We start from the raw sequence: 17,340 nt of genomic DNA on the forward strand, positions 1-17,340 counted from the left end.
AGCCGCGGCCCTCACATATGTAAACATTTTAGTGCTTTTATGTTGCTGAGGCCCAAACATGTCATGGGGAACTACATGAATCACCAGTGTTTTCTGGAGCATGTGCATTCCCCCTGCTCATTTTCCACACACACCACCCACCCCAGGACCTCTATAATGACTTCTAGAGCCAAGAAGCAACTGCTTGGCTTTAGGGTCATTTGGATTCATTCTCTCTGTTGACTGTAATTGGGTCAGTTTAAGGTATGTGTGTGTGTGTGTGTGTGTGTGTGTGTGTATGTGTGTGGAGAACCCTGAACTGCATTTTCTACTCACTGGAATACATGACCATGGTTTTGTCAGCAAAAGTAATTTTGCCCACCAGTTTTAGTTGGAAATGCCCACCTTTGCAAGAATTTGTTGGCAAGATACCTGAAGCCCCAACCTAAACACACACAAACACACACACACATCCTATCTCTCAAACTCCAGCAGGCTGGTTCACTCCAACCAAGGTAGGCAATGGGCGTAGTTTAAGCGACTTAAAACCGAAGAGCATTAGACCATGAAGTTCAGAGAAAGGGCGTGGTTTTATGTACTCGGGCGTGTCCCTTCCTTTGACGTTTCTTGCCGGTTGCATTGCAGGCGCCCAAGAAGAACAATGAGCGTAGCTTTGTATGCAGGAGTTGGTTTTGGCCCTTCCCCAGACCACGCCCCTCTTGACTTTTTCTCGTGAGTTAAAGCGCGCACCCGAAGCCCACCGTGCACTGAAATCCGCAACAGGAACCCCCCCCACCTCCCAACCCCAAAACACCCCAATCACGACCCCCCACCCCCCTTACAATCACCCACCCACAATCAAACACCCACCCATCCACCCTCCTTCAGCACATTATGCACGCTGCGCGAGGACTCCGCTCGGCGCTCGAGACATGTGAAGCCGGCGGAGAGGAGCGCGCGCAGCAGTGGCCGTGGAGCTCTCCGTGAAAAAGAAGAGGACAGAGAAAGAAAGGAGGAGGAAAAAAGAGAGGAAGAAAAATAAAAGTCAGTAAGAGAAAGAGGCAGAGAAGGGGGGTATCATCGACCATGCACGCGCTGCTCTGGACTCTGCTGTGTCTGCTGCCGGACCTGGCGCATGCAGTCTTCCCCGCGGACTCGAGGAAAGGTAGGGCGCGAGAACTTTCTCTCGTCTTTCTACGGACTTCTCGCGCTCGGAATGAATGAAAAGATGAGGGGGCTCCGGTTTTGTGACAAATGTCAAGTTTTGGACGAAAGGCTCGTGGAGGCACAACTGTCACGCGCTCTCCGTCTCGCAATGAATGAACGGATAGGTTCTTCGCGTGATGAAAGACAAGGTTTTCTTGGCTGGAAACCCGTGTTAGACCCGTGCTGGAGACAGTTCCCTTATATTCTCTCTCTCTCTCGCTGGACACTGCTTCATTTTTTCTGTTTGGATGTTTGTTGTGTCCAGCAGATCCGCTGTGATTGGCTCTGTCTACTCCTCTAGTGCCTATAGCTTTCCTAAAGTAGCCAAATATCAGACTCTGTCATAGAACTGTTGAATGGAGATGGAGGATAAAGTTGGCTTGTGAATCAATTTCTTTGAACCGATTCTTTGCAACGAGTCATTGGCTAAAATGACTACAGTGCACAGTGAATCTTTCCCATTGATTCACATGTCACTTTAGCTTTATACTCCTGTATTACGTCCTCCATACACAGTCGTGTGCAAAAGTTTGGGTACCCCTGCTCAAAGCACTATCTTTGTTGATTTGTGCAACAGATATGAGCGGTATTTGTCTCCAGTTTATTTAAATAGTCTTATTTTGCATTACTCTTCTCGTTTTATAGAATGAAAACATATATTTACTTAGAAAATCAACTTTACGTCTGTATTTCAACCTGCAAAATCGAGTCTAGGACACTGTTTGCAGTGGTTCAGTCCAATGATTCATAACTTAACCGTATTCTCATCTTCTTTGTTCTCATGTTCTGTATCAATTCAGTGTTAGCATTAATAAATTAGGCAATCAAAAGGTTCTTGATTTACTGGTAAAATCATATTTTAGTCTTACCTTCATTCATTTTATCGAATGAGTCGTATGATTTGATACACGGATTCGACTCCACTCCAGAGTCCCAATGGAATCCTGATGAACCCGGTGAACCATTTCTCACTGCATGTGTAGAACACTCCTTTAACCATGACACATATGAGTTACTGAATTCTGATTAAGGAGGACATGAAAACACAAATGACTTAACATTGATTCAGTGTGTCGATACATTCAAGTGCGATTCATAGGTAAGAAATTAATTCATATTTTTGAGACACATCTTAAGTCATAATTAAGATGTAATAAGTCATTTGAGAGATTAAGGCATTGTGAGAAGATACTAAGTAATAATTTATATGTTGGAACTTTGAGATGGTACAACAGAAATATGAGCATTTTAGTCACAATTATGACATGCTAAGTCTTATTTATGAGATGCTAAGTCATAAATCTGAGTCTTGAGATTGTAAGGCACAATTCGTAAACAGTAATCCTAGCCCTGCACGAGTCAGTTTTTACACACTTCTGTTGTGTTGTTATTGCCTCGTGCCCTCGCTCGTGTTACATGACGTTGATGTGTTTTCGGTCCCGTTCAGTGACACCTTCGCACGAGCACCTGGGCGCCTATGAGATCGTGACCCCCGCGAGAGTGGACGAGGCCGGCGAGCCGCTGCCTGAGAGCGCACACTTCAAACGCAGGAGGCGGAGCGCGGAGGCGCCGGCAGAACGCGAGCACTGGGGCGCGGAGCGTGTGCACTACCGCCTCACCGCCTTCGGCCAGGACTTCCGGCTGAACCTGACTCTGCACGGGGGCTTCCTCGCGCCCGCGTACACCGTCACGGTGCTGGGGCTCAACGGTGCGCGCGACTTCAAGGAGGAGGAAGAGGAGGAGCGTGAAGAGGAGACGGCCTACGAGCACTGCTTTTACCGGGGACACGTGAACGCGCACGCGGAGCACACCGCCGTGATCAGCCTGTGCTCCGGTCTGGTGAGGACACACTTTGTAAACTGTATGAGGCAGTTTTTGTGATTATGGGGCAGTGTTGCAGGACGGTGTGTTTTGAGTATCTTGGCTCTGGGTCAGTGTGTTGTATGGTCTTATACAGACAGTGGGTGTATGGCACAGTGTGTTGATATGTGTCAATATAAGTGGTCTATGAGAGTGTTGTTACAGTGTGTTTATCTGGGACGGTATTTTGCACTGTCATCTGTAATGGCGTTATATGGGGCAGTGTGTTTATTTAGTGTAGAACGGTGTGGAGCATCATGACTATGAGTCAGGTAGTGCTTTGTATGGTCATATTCTGCTTATGTGCTTTAAGAATATGGGACCGTGAGTCTGTGGGACAGTGTTGGGTAAATTGAGGCAGTGTCACTTGAGTATAAAGTTATATGGGAGAGTATGTTTGGGTATTTAGGAAGAATGTAATGTGTGTTGATATCGAGCAGCGGGTGTCTGTGTTGAGTAATGTAGGTCAGTGTGTTCGTCCACAAGCTCCAGTGTGTTTAGTAACATGAGAGACTGTGTTAGGTATTAAGTAATATTCTGGATATTATGGACGTTATGGTGTTTTAAGAAGGACGCATTTGGGAATATGGGACAGTGTGTGTCTTTTCCTGTGAGGCTGTTATGTAATACGGGAAAGGGCCTTGTGTTGGGAAATATGGGGCAGTGTGCTATATAAAACAGAACAATGTCACTGGTTTATGAGGCAGTGTTTTGGTCCACTGGTCATTATATGTGTTTGGTAATAGCCAATGGTACAGGAGCCCTGGTTTGTGTAACATGGGGCAGTATATAAAGATAGTGTGTTGAAAATATGGGACGATGTGTTAGGTCAACATGGCGAATGGCATTATGGTACTAGGTTAAATAGATCTATAGGATATTTGGTTTGGTTTGGCTCTATGTTACACTGGGTTTAGATATTGTGGTCCTGCACATATAGTAGTGTGAATCAATGCTTTTTAAATGACAGTATAAGCCTTGTGGTGTTTTTTTATTCAATAATTTGAGTGTGTCATAGTTTCTCGACCACATTAGAGTCATAGACTGTAATGATAAAGCAATGTGATAAGACTCACTCGATTTGTGAGACTGGAATGACTTTACACAGCTATTTGGCCTTATTTGAAGCAAAGCATTTGTAGTGTCACATTCAATCCATCACAGTTACTCTAAACTACTCGAAAGAACAAAAAACATTGCAGTGACGTGTTGCACACATCAGTGGAGACGTAGCAGTATTAGCGCTGACGTCAGTGCAGATCCTTTTATGGCAACCATGGCATCATTTTCTTGAAGAAGTCTTGCAACTGACTGTTCCCTGGCTCTGATTTTGAAGTTGAGCAACTTGGATGCTAGGAAAACGACAGTAAAATCCTCTCAGGGGTTGTCTTCCCACGCTGTCATAGAGTCCAGTTGCAAGCAGAAGAGTGTTGTGTCTTTATTGTAAACCTCGAGTACACATTGCTGTGCTGAATCTGCTTTCCTTCTGCCTCTGTCTTTTGTTGTTGAAGTGAGTGATCAAATTTGAGTGAAGATTCAACGATAAATGCATTCAAAGGAAAGTTAAGAGCGTGTGATGACGCAGGGAGGAGTGGGTTCACTTTGATGTTTGAATGGAAGGTCCCTCTCGATCTTTCTGCTGGATACTCTTGTGGTGAAAGAGTCCTCACCGACCCTGGATGCTGAGATCTGGAACGGTCAGGGCTGTCTGGCACATGTTCTGAATGCATGTTTGGAAAGGAGAAGCTGTTTGGCTGAAAGAGTGTGTGCACTCTGAATGATGTTTGTCAAGAGGAGTTCACTTGGTTTGTGCAGGATTCTTTGGCATGAGGTTGGACTTTGACTGTGATTAGAGTTATGCTCACTGTTTGGAGGCACGGTTTAGGCTATCGCTGGCTGATGTATTTGCCAATAAATAGGAAAATTACATCATTGTTATTATTATTACTGGTTGGATATTGCAGTTTTTTAATTGTATTATACTAACGTATGATTATAAACATGACTTGATTCTACAGCTAAAAGTGTGATTGGGATAGATGTGGTTTAGTGGGTAATACGACCTGCTCATTAATAAATTTAATATGTTGGTATGAAAGTTCAGGGTGAGTCAAATTCACAGGATACCCTTTTATTTCAGAAACAAAGGGAAAGTAACATGTCTGAAGACCTCTGCAATAAATGGGTGATGTTTAGGCTATGTCCGGAACATGGCCTCCATTTTGAAAGCAGCCATATTTGATCAAGAGCAAGTTTTTCCAACGGGAAGGTGGTCATGTAGCATATCAAAGAAGACTGGAATTGTCTAGGGAATTGATTACCACAATAAGATTTGCATTATCTCTTGTGGTTCAAAAGTTATCAATACTGAAATTTCAAAACTTGTTGTTCGTAACAGGTTCATTACAGGCTGGTTACAGGCTTGACCAGGCCCTAAATACTCAGCGCTACCTGACAATGCTACAGAAAACAGAGGGTACAGAGTTACCATCCATTCTCAACGAAGATGGCGCTGAGCATTTAGGGTTGCCCTAGATCCAATATGGCGTCTTTCAAGATGGACTTTACATACCCCTCCCATAGGACCCTATTACTTGCTGGGGTATTCAGATATGTCATTTTCCCAATCGTTTCAGACATAAAAGGGTGTCCTGTGACTTTTGACTCACACTGTTACCTGGACGACAGAAAAAATGCCTGCTACATTTTAAATATAAATTACACCGTAGTTACAAAAGATATAAACTTTCCCTTAAAACCTGCTCTTAGTTTTGGTTCTAATCTGAATACTAACCCTAATGCTAACCCAGAGCATAAATTAAATGGTGAGTTTTGGATTTCTTTAATCTATGGGCTCTTGACATAATGTGGGAACAGCCCCAAACCCAGGACGAGCCCTGGGATTAGAAAATTCAGAGCATGTTAGCAGAGGTGTTGTTTTTATTCGGAAAGTGTTGTTGCTACAGTATTGGTAATTGCTATGCATGCATTTAGAGATGTTTGCTTGGCAGCTCTCCCTTTGTCTTTGTAGTGTAGAGACCACACTCCATGTGTTGGAATGCTAGCCTCACATCACCAAGCTCAGCGCTTTTCCTCCCCATATCGGCTTAAACAACATAAACATATCACAGAATGCTGTCATTTTCTGATAACTATCTGAGATATTTCCCCGTGGAGACCAGCTGGATAATGTGCATGTACAGCATGTCCCCATTTTTCTGCCGCCGCTGCATAATTTCAGAGGGATTTGGATGTAAATATGGTTGAGGGGGGTATGACAAGGGCAATTAACAGCAACCTGTGGAATGTGGGCACACACACCTCTTGGGGCCAGCTCCATTTGAAACGCTGTTTTTTTTTTTTTATCTTTTGTTGCTTTTCTTTTCTCTAGCTTGGAACTTTCAGGTCTTCCGAGGGGGAGTTCTTCATGGAGCCCCTTCACAGCTACAATGGCGAACATTATGAAGAAGAACACATCAAACCTCACCTAGTCTACAGGAAGGACCGCACCAAAGAGGACAACTCTTCTGCATGTGATGCTTCAGGTAAAAAAAAAAATAGTAAAAACCTCTGGAAAAACGCTGTGTCCAAACCTTTGTTTGGGCACCATGCTCAATGCCATGTGTTGGCTAGAGAGGTATATATCACACCCACATTGGCTGATTGGGCAGTGGAACTGTGTGGATCTGGAGTGAGGATATCTGTCCAATATATTTTAAATGAGTTGGAGAGGTTTCTGGGATCCAGATCTAATCCATCCATCAAAGCTCTTGTGGCTGAATGCCATCTTATCCTCACAGCAATGTTCCAACAGTTAGTGTTCCCTGAGTAGCAGAAGCTATTACTGCTGCAAAAAGGGACAACCTCCCTATTTATAACCTGAATTATGAAAGAAGTATTTGTTCACTTTTGGTCACATGGAGTAAATACATATTATAGAGCATTTGTAATGTCTCAGGAGAGTTTATTGCACACTTTGTAACTTCACACATATTGGTTTCTTCATTAAACCCAGACACTGAGTTGGTATGTTTCTCAAGATGTCCCAGACTTATTGGCAAATTTTGCCAAAGTGGATTAGTTTATTATATTTTTATGTGACCTTGTATGGCCCCTAACTGCTGAATGCGTAAAACATGGAATTAATATGTATTTATTCACATTTGGAAAAGTAGCTACACTGATCTAGCTTGACTAGCACACAAGGCACTGGTTGCTTGGCAACAGTAAGCAGCAGGCAGAGCTAACATTAAAATAGTAAAACGTAATAAACTCTTAAGCAGTGCACCTCACGTTTGTCAGACATAATAAATACACAGAGTGAAGTCTCCTCTCAGTTAAACATTTGATACTGTGTAAAGTATTTCTGCTTTAAGGAATTTTCCACTGCACTGTGTTTAACTTTAGCGAAATCTGCTATACTTTGGTCACTTCGAACACAGACTCACACCGGCCTGCTTTTGCTGTTATCAGCAGCAGTTGTGAAGCCAAAGAGATAGAAGTCATTAAGATCCAGCTTCTTGGGTGGGAACTTTATTTTTTTTTTTTCTACTTTTGTGCAGAGCCTAGAAAAGTTTGCACACGAATGCTATAAATACTCCTACTACTATTTATGGCTTATTTTATCCTCTCACAATTCTATTTGCAAGTGAATGCCATTAAGGGAAGTAGGGAAAAAAGCTCTTTGTGCCGTGCAACAGGAAAAATCACTCTGACTGACATATCGCTCTCCCATCTGAGTTTATTGCCACAAAATCCTGTTGACTCTTGCACTTCCTGTGGCCTCAAGATAAGGAAACCTGATAGGCCCAATACGAGCGGCATTGTGGCCAAGCGGTGAGCACTTCAAAACATTTGGAAATCCATTGCGAGGAAAATAAATTTGGATGGTGTGTAATGTGATACACACGCATTGCACATTGCTGTTTATTCACCAGCCTTTTGTGCTGCTGCTGCTTTTTCCTGCGATATTCCGATATGTAAAGGAAATATTTAGGCCTCTAAAACGCACTGGAGCACAAAGCTTACACAAGATAAGACAAGTTTTATGAAAGGCCTATTGTGGCATAAAGGAGGATAAGTTTGATTGTAACACGTTGATACTTAAGCTCCGCCCACCAATGCCTTTAGTAGATGCTGTTACTGTTATTGACTTAATTAATTATTGGAGCAGTCCCATTTGGTCAATTAAGAGAATGTATTTGAGTTCTACTTCACTTTCCCTGTGACGCAGCCCAGTTCTGGGTTTTTTAACCCTTCCGGCCGCCGCTTGGCGTTTAGGGTGTTGATGCTAAGGCTTGTTCCAGACAGTTCCTTGGGCATTTCCTATTGGAAACTGCTGATGTCAGCCATGTGTGCATTAGAACACCCAAGTCAGTAGCTGAATTCGCTAATCAGAATTTTATAGAGTATATCTGAAGCTATGAATCTTGCCCAACATCACAACACTGGTTACTGAATGCATATGTCCATGGATTAGTGTGTTATGAACAGTAGACTAATTCGCTTTTGTGCTGTCTTGTTTTGGTGTGTATCTATTTACGTGACATTAAAAGAACTGTATTTGGACCAAAGAAAAACCACCCTTTTTGCAGTGTTAGTTAGCTCCTCAGCTATATCCTAAGGCCTGAGTTCTCCAGCCTTTGGTCCAGAGATGGGAAAGGCTTTTGCTCCATCATTGGTTTTGTGTCAGGTTGCCAAGTTTACCTAACGTGAACCCCCTAAGACGCCCTCCTTTTCTGGACACGATTCTGCTTGCTGAGAGGCAGACTCAGGCCCTCGCCACAACCATTTTTCATCTCATTCCAATAACAATGCTAAACACTTAGAGGGACTGTTGCCCACTGTTTGTGTTTGCAGTCATTCAATGCCATGACACTGGGGTTTGATCTGCTGCTAAGAGGCTGCAGACCCCAAGCGGCTGTTTGCTTCAAGAGCGGAATTTGTAAAACAAAGTGTAGATGTTAGTTTAGTGTCATTCTTCGGGCCCAGAATAGGCCAGTGGTGCTGATTTCACAAACATCTGTATAAGGCTTCAAAAAGCTTAGTGAGAGATTTGTAAAGCTAGTAATTGCATCAGATATGTGGTTTGTTTCAGTCAACACTTGAAGTTTGTACATAAAAGCTGCATATTTTTGGCTGGTGGGGTGGGGGATTTCATGCTGCGGTTATTCTTTTATGCTGCGCATTCTTTATCTATATACTGTATCTGATTTAGTGTTTTGAAAGGAAAATGTATTCTAATGAACCAAAAAAATTATTTTAGTATTACATTGCTTATTGCAATGCATCTCATATAACTGGCTTTTAACTAGTTTTTGACTCACTCACTCACTTACTCACTCACATTTGGCAAAATTCTCCCAAAGAGGCTAGTGTTGTGCATTAATTACACTATGTTTTACCTTAGGTCCACTCTGTTTTATCTTATGAAATTAAGCCCATGTGATTGACACTTAAAAAAGAACTAGGATTAGTTTGAGAACTCATTTGCATACTCAAGCCAGTATATGACAATTATAAAGCGCTGTCGATTTATGATGATAAACACTATGTTGTGTATGCCTAGTAGATGTTGTATTGTTGCATATAGAGATAGAGGGGTATTTCATTCCGCGGTGGGACTGTTCAGTTCATCTCAGTTCACTTCTAATCACTTCCATTTGTACTGTGCTCTCTTCTTTCTGTATCAGCACAAAGCCAGTTTCTAAACCAGTGCTGGGATGTCTTTGCGTTTTTTTGCCAGGTCATGAGCAGAAACAAAGGGCACAAGGGGGTGTGGAGGAGGGCGGGACGTCTCCCAGCATGTTGTCTGACCTGCAGGCTCTCAGCGCGGGGGTCTTCTCGGGCCCCTTCCCCTCGGCTAACGACAGCGGTGACTCAGGACCTCACCGGAGATCAAAGCGCTTCCTCTCCTACCCGCGCTTCGTGGAGGTCATGGTGGTCGCCGACTCCAAAATGGTGGAGCACCATGGCAGCAACCTCCAGCACTACATCCTCACTCTCATGTCCATCGTAAGTTGACCGCAACTGCCCACGGCTTCTGGTCACTGGGCTGTAGGGCTGAATGATACTGGGGGAAATCACACATTGCGGTATCCTTGCTTTTTGCAATGTGATATTTGAAGTGACGTTTGGAATTAAGACAGGGGTCTGGGGTAGTGGGATCAGTTCCTGCCGAGTGTTCCCGCTGTGGCGACCTGGATTTTCTCCAGGTGCTCAGGTTTCCGCCTATAATCCAAAAACACGTGTTGTTAGGTGGATAGGCTGTGTGAAACAATCGTAAGTTTAAGTGACTGGGTTAGTGTGTGATGCCCTGTGATTGAATGGCAGCCCATCCATAGTGTGTTCCTGCCTTGGGCCATTCTTGAGGATCAGGATGAAGATTTTACAGAAGATTAACAGATAATGAATCTGAATATTATACATTATATGTAATTTCTTCTCAGTCCTGTAGCTCTAGGGCAATGTTTAGTCGGATTTGGCGGGAATTCCAGCCCTACACCAACAGTAGAACAGCATGAGGTAGATCCATCTGACACATATGATGAATGTGAAAAAAAGGGAGGAATAAAATCAGGTATGTCGCATAAAAGGCATAGCTGAGATGCTCTTTTGGCCGAACAGTTAGGGAGGTGATGATGTTGACCTATATTCTGATCTTGGCACGGGACGCTGCTCTCTGCAGGTTCTGGGAGTGCAATCAACTTCTCAACAGCCCAGAAATATTTCTCCAGCAGCTGACCAACTGAATTATAAATAGAATCGTTATGGCAGACCCTGTTAATAGTCACAGCTGGACACGGATACATTTATGAGCTGTAGTTGGTAGAGTAGTATGAATGCATACTCAAGTACTAATAAAAAGCAGTTCCCGAAAAACACTCTCCGAACCAAACTTTAACCACTTGAGGAAGCCATGACTAAACTGACTAAAAAATTGTCATTTTGAACTCTGCAAGTCTCATCTTTCTGGATCTTTGTCCTTACCCAGGTTTCCTCAATCTATAAGGATCCCTCAATTGGCAACTTGATTAACATTGTTGTGGTGAAGCTGGTGATAATAAACAACGAGCCGGTGAGAAAAACTTTACATGCGTCATACGTTATTGTCAAAATCCTACAAATAGTTTGGCATCTCACCTTAATGTTGCTCTCTCTTCACACAGGATGGTCCTGTAATCTCCTTTAATGCACAATCCACTTTAAAGAACTTCTGTATTTGGCAGCAGGGTCAGAACAACCTGGACGACAACCATCACAACCACCACGATACAGCCATCCTCATCACCAGGTCACGCCAAATTTACTCGCTGTTAAAAGGGAGAGATCAGACAGAAAATGCTAACACTGAAGGGCTAGTGGAAAGCAACATTTAGAGCAAAATTAACACACGGTCACTGACGGAACAAAACCTTGTATCTCCATTTTTTGACCATTTAAAATGTTTTTCTTTTCACGTAATTTTTAAATACTTCATTCAATTTGAATCGTGTCAATGTTTAACAACAAACAGACTAATGGAAATAGTCCAAAATTGGTTTAAAGTAATTCTATTTACTTTTATTGACTATTTATTTGTTTTATATTAATGGTTTGTATTATGTTTCCTCAGACAGGACATCTGTCGAGCCAGAGACAAATGTGATACCTTAGGTAAAACTCATATGATCAGTAATATGATATGGAGGATATAGTTATGAAATGTAATTAAGCTGATGGCTAGGAAATCATATATTGCTAAACATATTAATTATTATGCAAAGTTACTATTAATTGTGAAGGGAAAATATATATCAGAACTCATATGTTAGTGGTGGCATGAATATATTTAACATATTTATATATTAAACACATATTGATATTGCTATTATGTAGGGTGACCAGACGTCCTCTTTTACCCGGACATGTCCTCATTTTTAGACTAAAAAAAATGTCAGGGCGGAATTTCACAAACGTCCTGGATTTAGTTTTTCTAGCGCTTACATAGAACTTCGAGAAGTTTCGTTCACAAACTAGTCCCGCCCTCCCCTACTCCAATTGGTTCGCTTGAGTGAGAAGGGGGCGTGGTGAAGTAGCCTAAAATCATCTGATTGGACGGTCTGACTGTAGAGCTACCGTTATTGGTCGATAACCTTCTCTGTAAATATTTAATTGGTCAGTCTGCACGTCAGTAGTCCTTGTTTACGTCAGGCAAAGCTCATGTACCTACCCTCATCTCGAGCAGCTATGCCAAAACGTAAATGTAAGTTCTCGGATGAATTAAAAAAGAAATTCCCATGTTTTGTGTAGCAAATAAAGGTGTAAAGGACCTAAAAGCACACATAGGTTCAGCTAAGCATACAACAAGACGTGTCCTCTTTTGCACCATCTCAGATCTGGTCACCGTATATTATATGCATAGATCAATACAATTAAATTAGACATATAAACAGATGTAATATTATCCATTATAAAGATTACTATAGATGTAAATGTACATAATACAAATTTACCAGTGATGTTTACCCTGTCCATTTTCAGGTCTTGCAGAGTTAGGGACAGTGTGTGACCCTTATAGAAGCTGCAGCATAAGTGAAGACAATGGCCTCAGTACAGCATTCACTATCGCTCATGAACTTGGACATGTGTAAGTGACCACCATTATGACTTTCAATGGCTAACTGTTGTATAAAACTGAGTTTATTTTTCCTTACTGGTTATGTGATGTTTCCTTAACAGAAGAATCATAGTAACCCACTACTAGCTAGATAAACGAACATATTACTTATTCGTTTAGCATCAGTTATGTGTGGCTAGTTTGTACAAGTATCTGTGGGATATTGTGTGGAATGTACCCTAAGCAGTTAGCCAACATTGCTAATCTGTACCTTTGCTGTATCATATAATGTAGACCATAATTACAACTAAATAAAAATATAAATAAAATATGTTTTCTACATTTTATTAGCTTTAGCAAAACCTTTGTAGTGACAATATTAGGCATGAAAAATGTATGCAAATCCAAATCACACACACACACACAATATATGTACACACCACACACTCAGGAAAGTTTGTCTATCCAACTGAGAAGTAGTTTATTCTTTGTCCAGCAAATGTTTTGTCTCAGTCAGATGTTCAGTCATGGAGATGTTTTGGTTAGCCTTTAGCACATCATGATAATAGCCTGTAAACTCCATCTGCACTTAATAAACACAGCTCAAGGCCTTCTGTACATGTTTTTTCGTTGTGTCTGCCAAATGAGACCTACTATACTGAAATAATTTTAGTTTTTTTTTTAAGTTTTCTTATCTGCTAAGATAAACTCACATTTAAGATAATGGTTGAAAACCATGTTGGGGCTAAATTAATTCTTGTCTCACATTTTGTGGTTTAATTCATCGCTCCCTCAACATATTTGAGGCGTTTTTTTATTTATTTAGGGAATGTTCCAGGTATTGCAGGATATTAGTCTGGAACTTTCTTGTACCTTAACCCTTGAGTGGCCATGAGTTTAAATATTTTTTCTGCTTGGACCAGATTTTTGACCCCGAAGCATTGGTTGGTAAGTATCAGGCTAGCTATGTATTTATTTTCGCTGTATACCCAGTGTGGGATTTGGGGAATTCTTTTCTTATCCGGTGTTGGGTGGTGACATCAGTGCTGTAGGCTGAGCAGGGATTGAGCTCCTGGTGCAATACGGTGATATGCTGTACATATCACACCTCTCTCCAGTGGCCTACATACACTACATGTTCTCCTCTGGCTTGGCTTACGATTTTCTGGGCTGGATCACTCTGCAGTGGTGTTACATGAATAAAATGGGCCTCTCATAAAGAAAGGTTCCTGAGCTCGTTAACAGAATTTCTTGCTTATAAGTGGTGAAAAATCAGGTCAAACCAGAGTTTATCCAACAACAAAGGAATCTTTAAACATTGTCACGACAAAGTGGATGTGTTTTTGACAGAGTTTGTGAGTTAATATTCAAAGTGGATAAAATGGATTGAAGATATTAATAGAAACATAAAAAAGAAACATCCCAGTAAACAATTAGCCGTTGATTCAACGTTGAAATGACGTAATGACTGCCATCTAATCAACATACTCTTAAGGTTGAAAATGAAAGTTGAAAAGACGTCCAAACACAGACATTGAAAAGACGACTATTAGACGTATTTTGGATGTCCATTGACGTTATTAATTGGTCCCGAAATAAATTACTTGTATGAAACGCATTTTGGACGTCCACTGACGTTATCGATTGGTCACCACTTAACTAACTTATTAAGATGGAATTTGGACGTCCATTGACGTTTAAAATATGTCCTTGACGGACAGACTACTTTTAGACCTATTTTGAACGTCCAGGGACGTTCCTTGTTTACTGGGATACATTGTGTGTTTTTTATCCATAATAAAATATGTATCAGTCTTCTTTTATTGTTGGATGGATTGTGATTGGTCCTGAACCAACTTTGTTTTGGAATCAATGTTCTGGGTAATCTCCCACATTAAACACTGTCTAAAATTTGCCAGACTATTGCTTTAGGTAGAGCCCACAATGTGCATTTGATGAGATTTTTTTTTGGTTGTTGTTGTATTGTGCAGGTTTAACATGCCACACGATGACAGTAATAAGTGTAAGGAGGATGGAGCTAAGAATCAGCAGCATGTGATGGCCCCCACTCTCAACTACTACACCAACCCTTGGATGTGGTCCAAATGCAGCAGGAAATACATTACTGAGTTCCTTGAGTACGTATTCCATTATTCTCCAAACAAGAACACAAGAACTTGATTTGCTTTAGCATTCTAAGACTATTTTATAAGGCACATAGGCTGGGCTGACTTTAATAGTTTACTCAGAATCACTCAATATATATATAACAGACTTGAGCTTAAAGGAGCAGACAGTTTCTTCAAAGATTCCTAACTACTTTTATGACAAACTCATTATACTGACACCCACTGGCTTGAATGTATCAGAGAATGTACTAAATATTTTTAGTATTCTAAACATTGTTGCTCCTACGTGGGGGGCCCACCATAAAGTGCAACAATCAGGCACTACAGAGCAATTAGATTTTGTGAACAATAATATTGCTAGCTCCTGTTTGCTTGTAAGAAATGACTGACTCCTTTAACCTCGACAGAGAATCAATTCTTTTGAAGCCCCCCACCTCGTACTCAAGTTGTCTTTCTGTCTTGTTTGTCTTCTGTTTTGTTTTTTTCTTGAAGTTGTTTTTTGAATATTTCTAATCAGTACAGGGTATGGGGAGTGTTTACTGGATGAGCCTGTATCTAGGACATACGGTCTTTCTCAGCAGCTGCCTGGACGGATATACAATGTCAATAAACAATGTGAACTCATATTTGGGCCTGGGACACAGGTGTGCCCATATATGGTAAGAGACCTCTGATTTGGTCTGCCCCATAACACATTCGAACCATTAAATACTACATTCTACAGAAACACTGCGACATCTGAAGCCAGAAACTTCAGTGTGGAAAGTCACATGAGGTTGAGGAGTGCATGGATGCACTAAAGAATATATAACTAAGATGGTGAATGTTAAAATATCGTATATTATTGAATAAATGATCAATTTAAGCTAAATTGCTATGATGATATTGCTTGATTTTTGGATGATATTGTATTCATACTCATACACCAAGAGGCTCGGAGCAGTGCTCCTCTGGGTTGTGAAAGGATAAACACTGGTTATATAACATTTTAAACAACAGCCAGTGTTAGAACATGACAGTGCTGTTCAGTGTGTTTGATTTCAAGGGAATGTACTGTGTAAGTTTTATGAGAGATGGTTACTTAATGATTGTGTGTGTAGAAGCACTAAGCAGCTAACTTGTGTATGGGTGCGGTGGATGTTCTCCAGACTCAGTGTCGAAGGCTCTGGTGCACCAGCCCAGAGGGAGCACAGCGCGGATGCCGAACCCAGCACATGCCCTGGGCCGATGGGACGGACTGCGCTCCTGGAAAGGCTAGTTTTTCCATTTACTGGCACTGTTTAAGCAAACACACACAAACATGCTATCGGTCCAACCAAGGTGTCTGAAAAGCGCTGCCCTCTTGAAGTCTGCCTGGACTGACAGGAAAAATAGTATTGTGACTAACCCACACTGTCAACATTAGATATAAATTAGCTGTAAATTATATTGCAGATTTTATGATATATATATACTGTCTGCTTAAAGGAAAGTCTGTTGTATTCTGGGAATTCTGGAGGCAGATTTCCAAACTTAACATGTTGCAGTTTAATTTAAAGTAACAGCAAATATAGCTAAGATTCAGATCCATTAAAAAGTACTTTGATTCAAAGTAAAATGTTATACTGCTAATTACATTATGCTGATTGTATTTATCAGAGAGTGCAGGTATAATGTTACATTTCTGCTGTAATACCATAATGACAAAACCTTTTCTTTTCTGTCCTTTTCTAATTTTTTTCTACACTCTTTAATGTGACAGATGCCGTGTATATCACATACATTTTGTGCAATGAATGGACCACCAGAAACGGTTCAAATTGTTTGAAAAATACATTCAATACAATATAATCATTTTGACAAAACGTTGGCTACTATGTTTTCGTGGGTTTGTCGTTATTTTCATGAAAGTCTTAGTTGTTATAGTAATCCAACCCAGGAATTCCTCGCTGAGGTTTAGATGTAGGTGTTTATGAGCTCTCAAAACTACACTTCATTCTCATCCGGTACTGTTAGTGGGAGCAGGGTTCTTATGACCCATAGCGTCCCCCTGCTTTGTTTATATGCTGTAGACCAAACCAGAACACCTCATAACTCTCAGTCTGCTGTAGGAGGTAGCCTCGATTTCCAGTAGTATATATTTTTTTTATTATTTACACCTTCCTCCTACACGGCTCCTTTTGGATTATTTATAAGTTAGTCAAAACTTCAACTGAGCTCTAATGTACTCTGTCTTTCTCTTTCATAAATAGCACTGCAAACATGGCAACTGCATTCTAAAAGAACATGACTCTGTTCCAGTCGAAGGGGCATGGGGGGTTTGGAGTCCGTTTGGCTCCTGCTCACGCACCTGTGGAGGGGGGATAAAGATTGCTGTCCGGGAGTGCAACAGACCCCCGTAAGAGCCAGAGCTTTTTTTGTATATCTTCACTTAGAGTCAAAAGTTTTGACACCTCTGAAAAAAGCATTTCTGTTCATGGAGAACTGACTTTAACTTAATGTCGTTTGACCAAGAGCCTGTAAACGTTTGTGTATGATTTGTTTACGTTAATCATTGGGTTGATCAGTACCGGTATCACGGTATACTGA

The 17,340-nt window shown here is 41.3% G+C and overlaps 1 protein-coding gene across 1 annotated transcript in view; it reads left to right on the forward strand.

Moving 5' to 3' along the window:
- The first annotated feature begins 1,028 nt into the window (after positions 1–1,028).
- Positions 1,029–17,340, forward strand: part of adamts9 (ADAM metallopeptidase with thrombospondin type 1 motif, 9) — a 59,260-nt gene continuing 42,948 nt past the window's right edge. Inside the window, exons 1-13 of the mRNA XM_066670925.1 lie at positions 1,029–1,144; positions 2,633–3,024; positions 6,437–6,590; positions 8,409–8,417; positions 9,791–10,059; positions 11,039–11,122; positions 11,214–11,338; positions 11,660–11,700; positions 12,568–12,673; positions 14,635–14,781; positions 15,290–15,431; positions 15,921–16,025; positions 17,004–17,149. Coding sequence (XP_066527022.1) covers positions 1,066–1,144; positions 2,633–3,024; positions 6,437–6,590; positions 8,409–8,417; positions 9,791–10,059; positions 11,039–11,122; positions 11,214–11,338; positions 11,660–11,700; positions 12,568–12,673; positions 14,635–14,781; positions 15,290–15,431; positions 15,921–16,025; positions 17,004–17,149 — 1,799 coding nt within the window. The 5' untranslated portion in view covers positions 1,029–1,065. The remainder of the gene's footprint in view (positions 1,145–2,632; positions 3,025–6,436; positions 6,591–8,408; positions 8,418–9,790; positions 10,060–11,038; positions 11,123–11,213; positions 11,339–11,659; positions 11,701–12,567; positions 12,674–14,634; positions 14,782–15,289; positions 15,432–15,920; positions 16,026–17,003; positions 17,150–17,340) is intronic.

The sequence above is a fragment of the Hoplias malabaricus genome, chromosome 5 (assembly GCF_029633855.1).
Source record: "Hoplias malabaricus isolate fHopMal1 chromosome 5, fHopMal1.hap1, whole genome shotgun sequence".
Classification (NCBI taxonomy): Eukaryota; Metazoa; Chordata; class Actinopteri; order Characiformes; family Erythrinidae; genus Hoplias; species Hoplias malabaricus.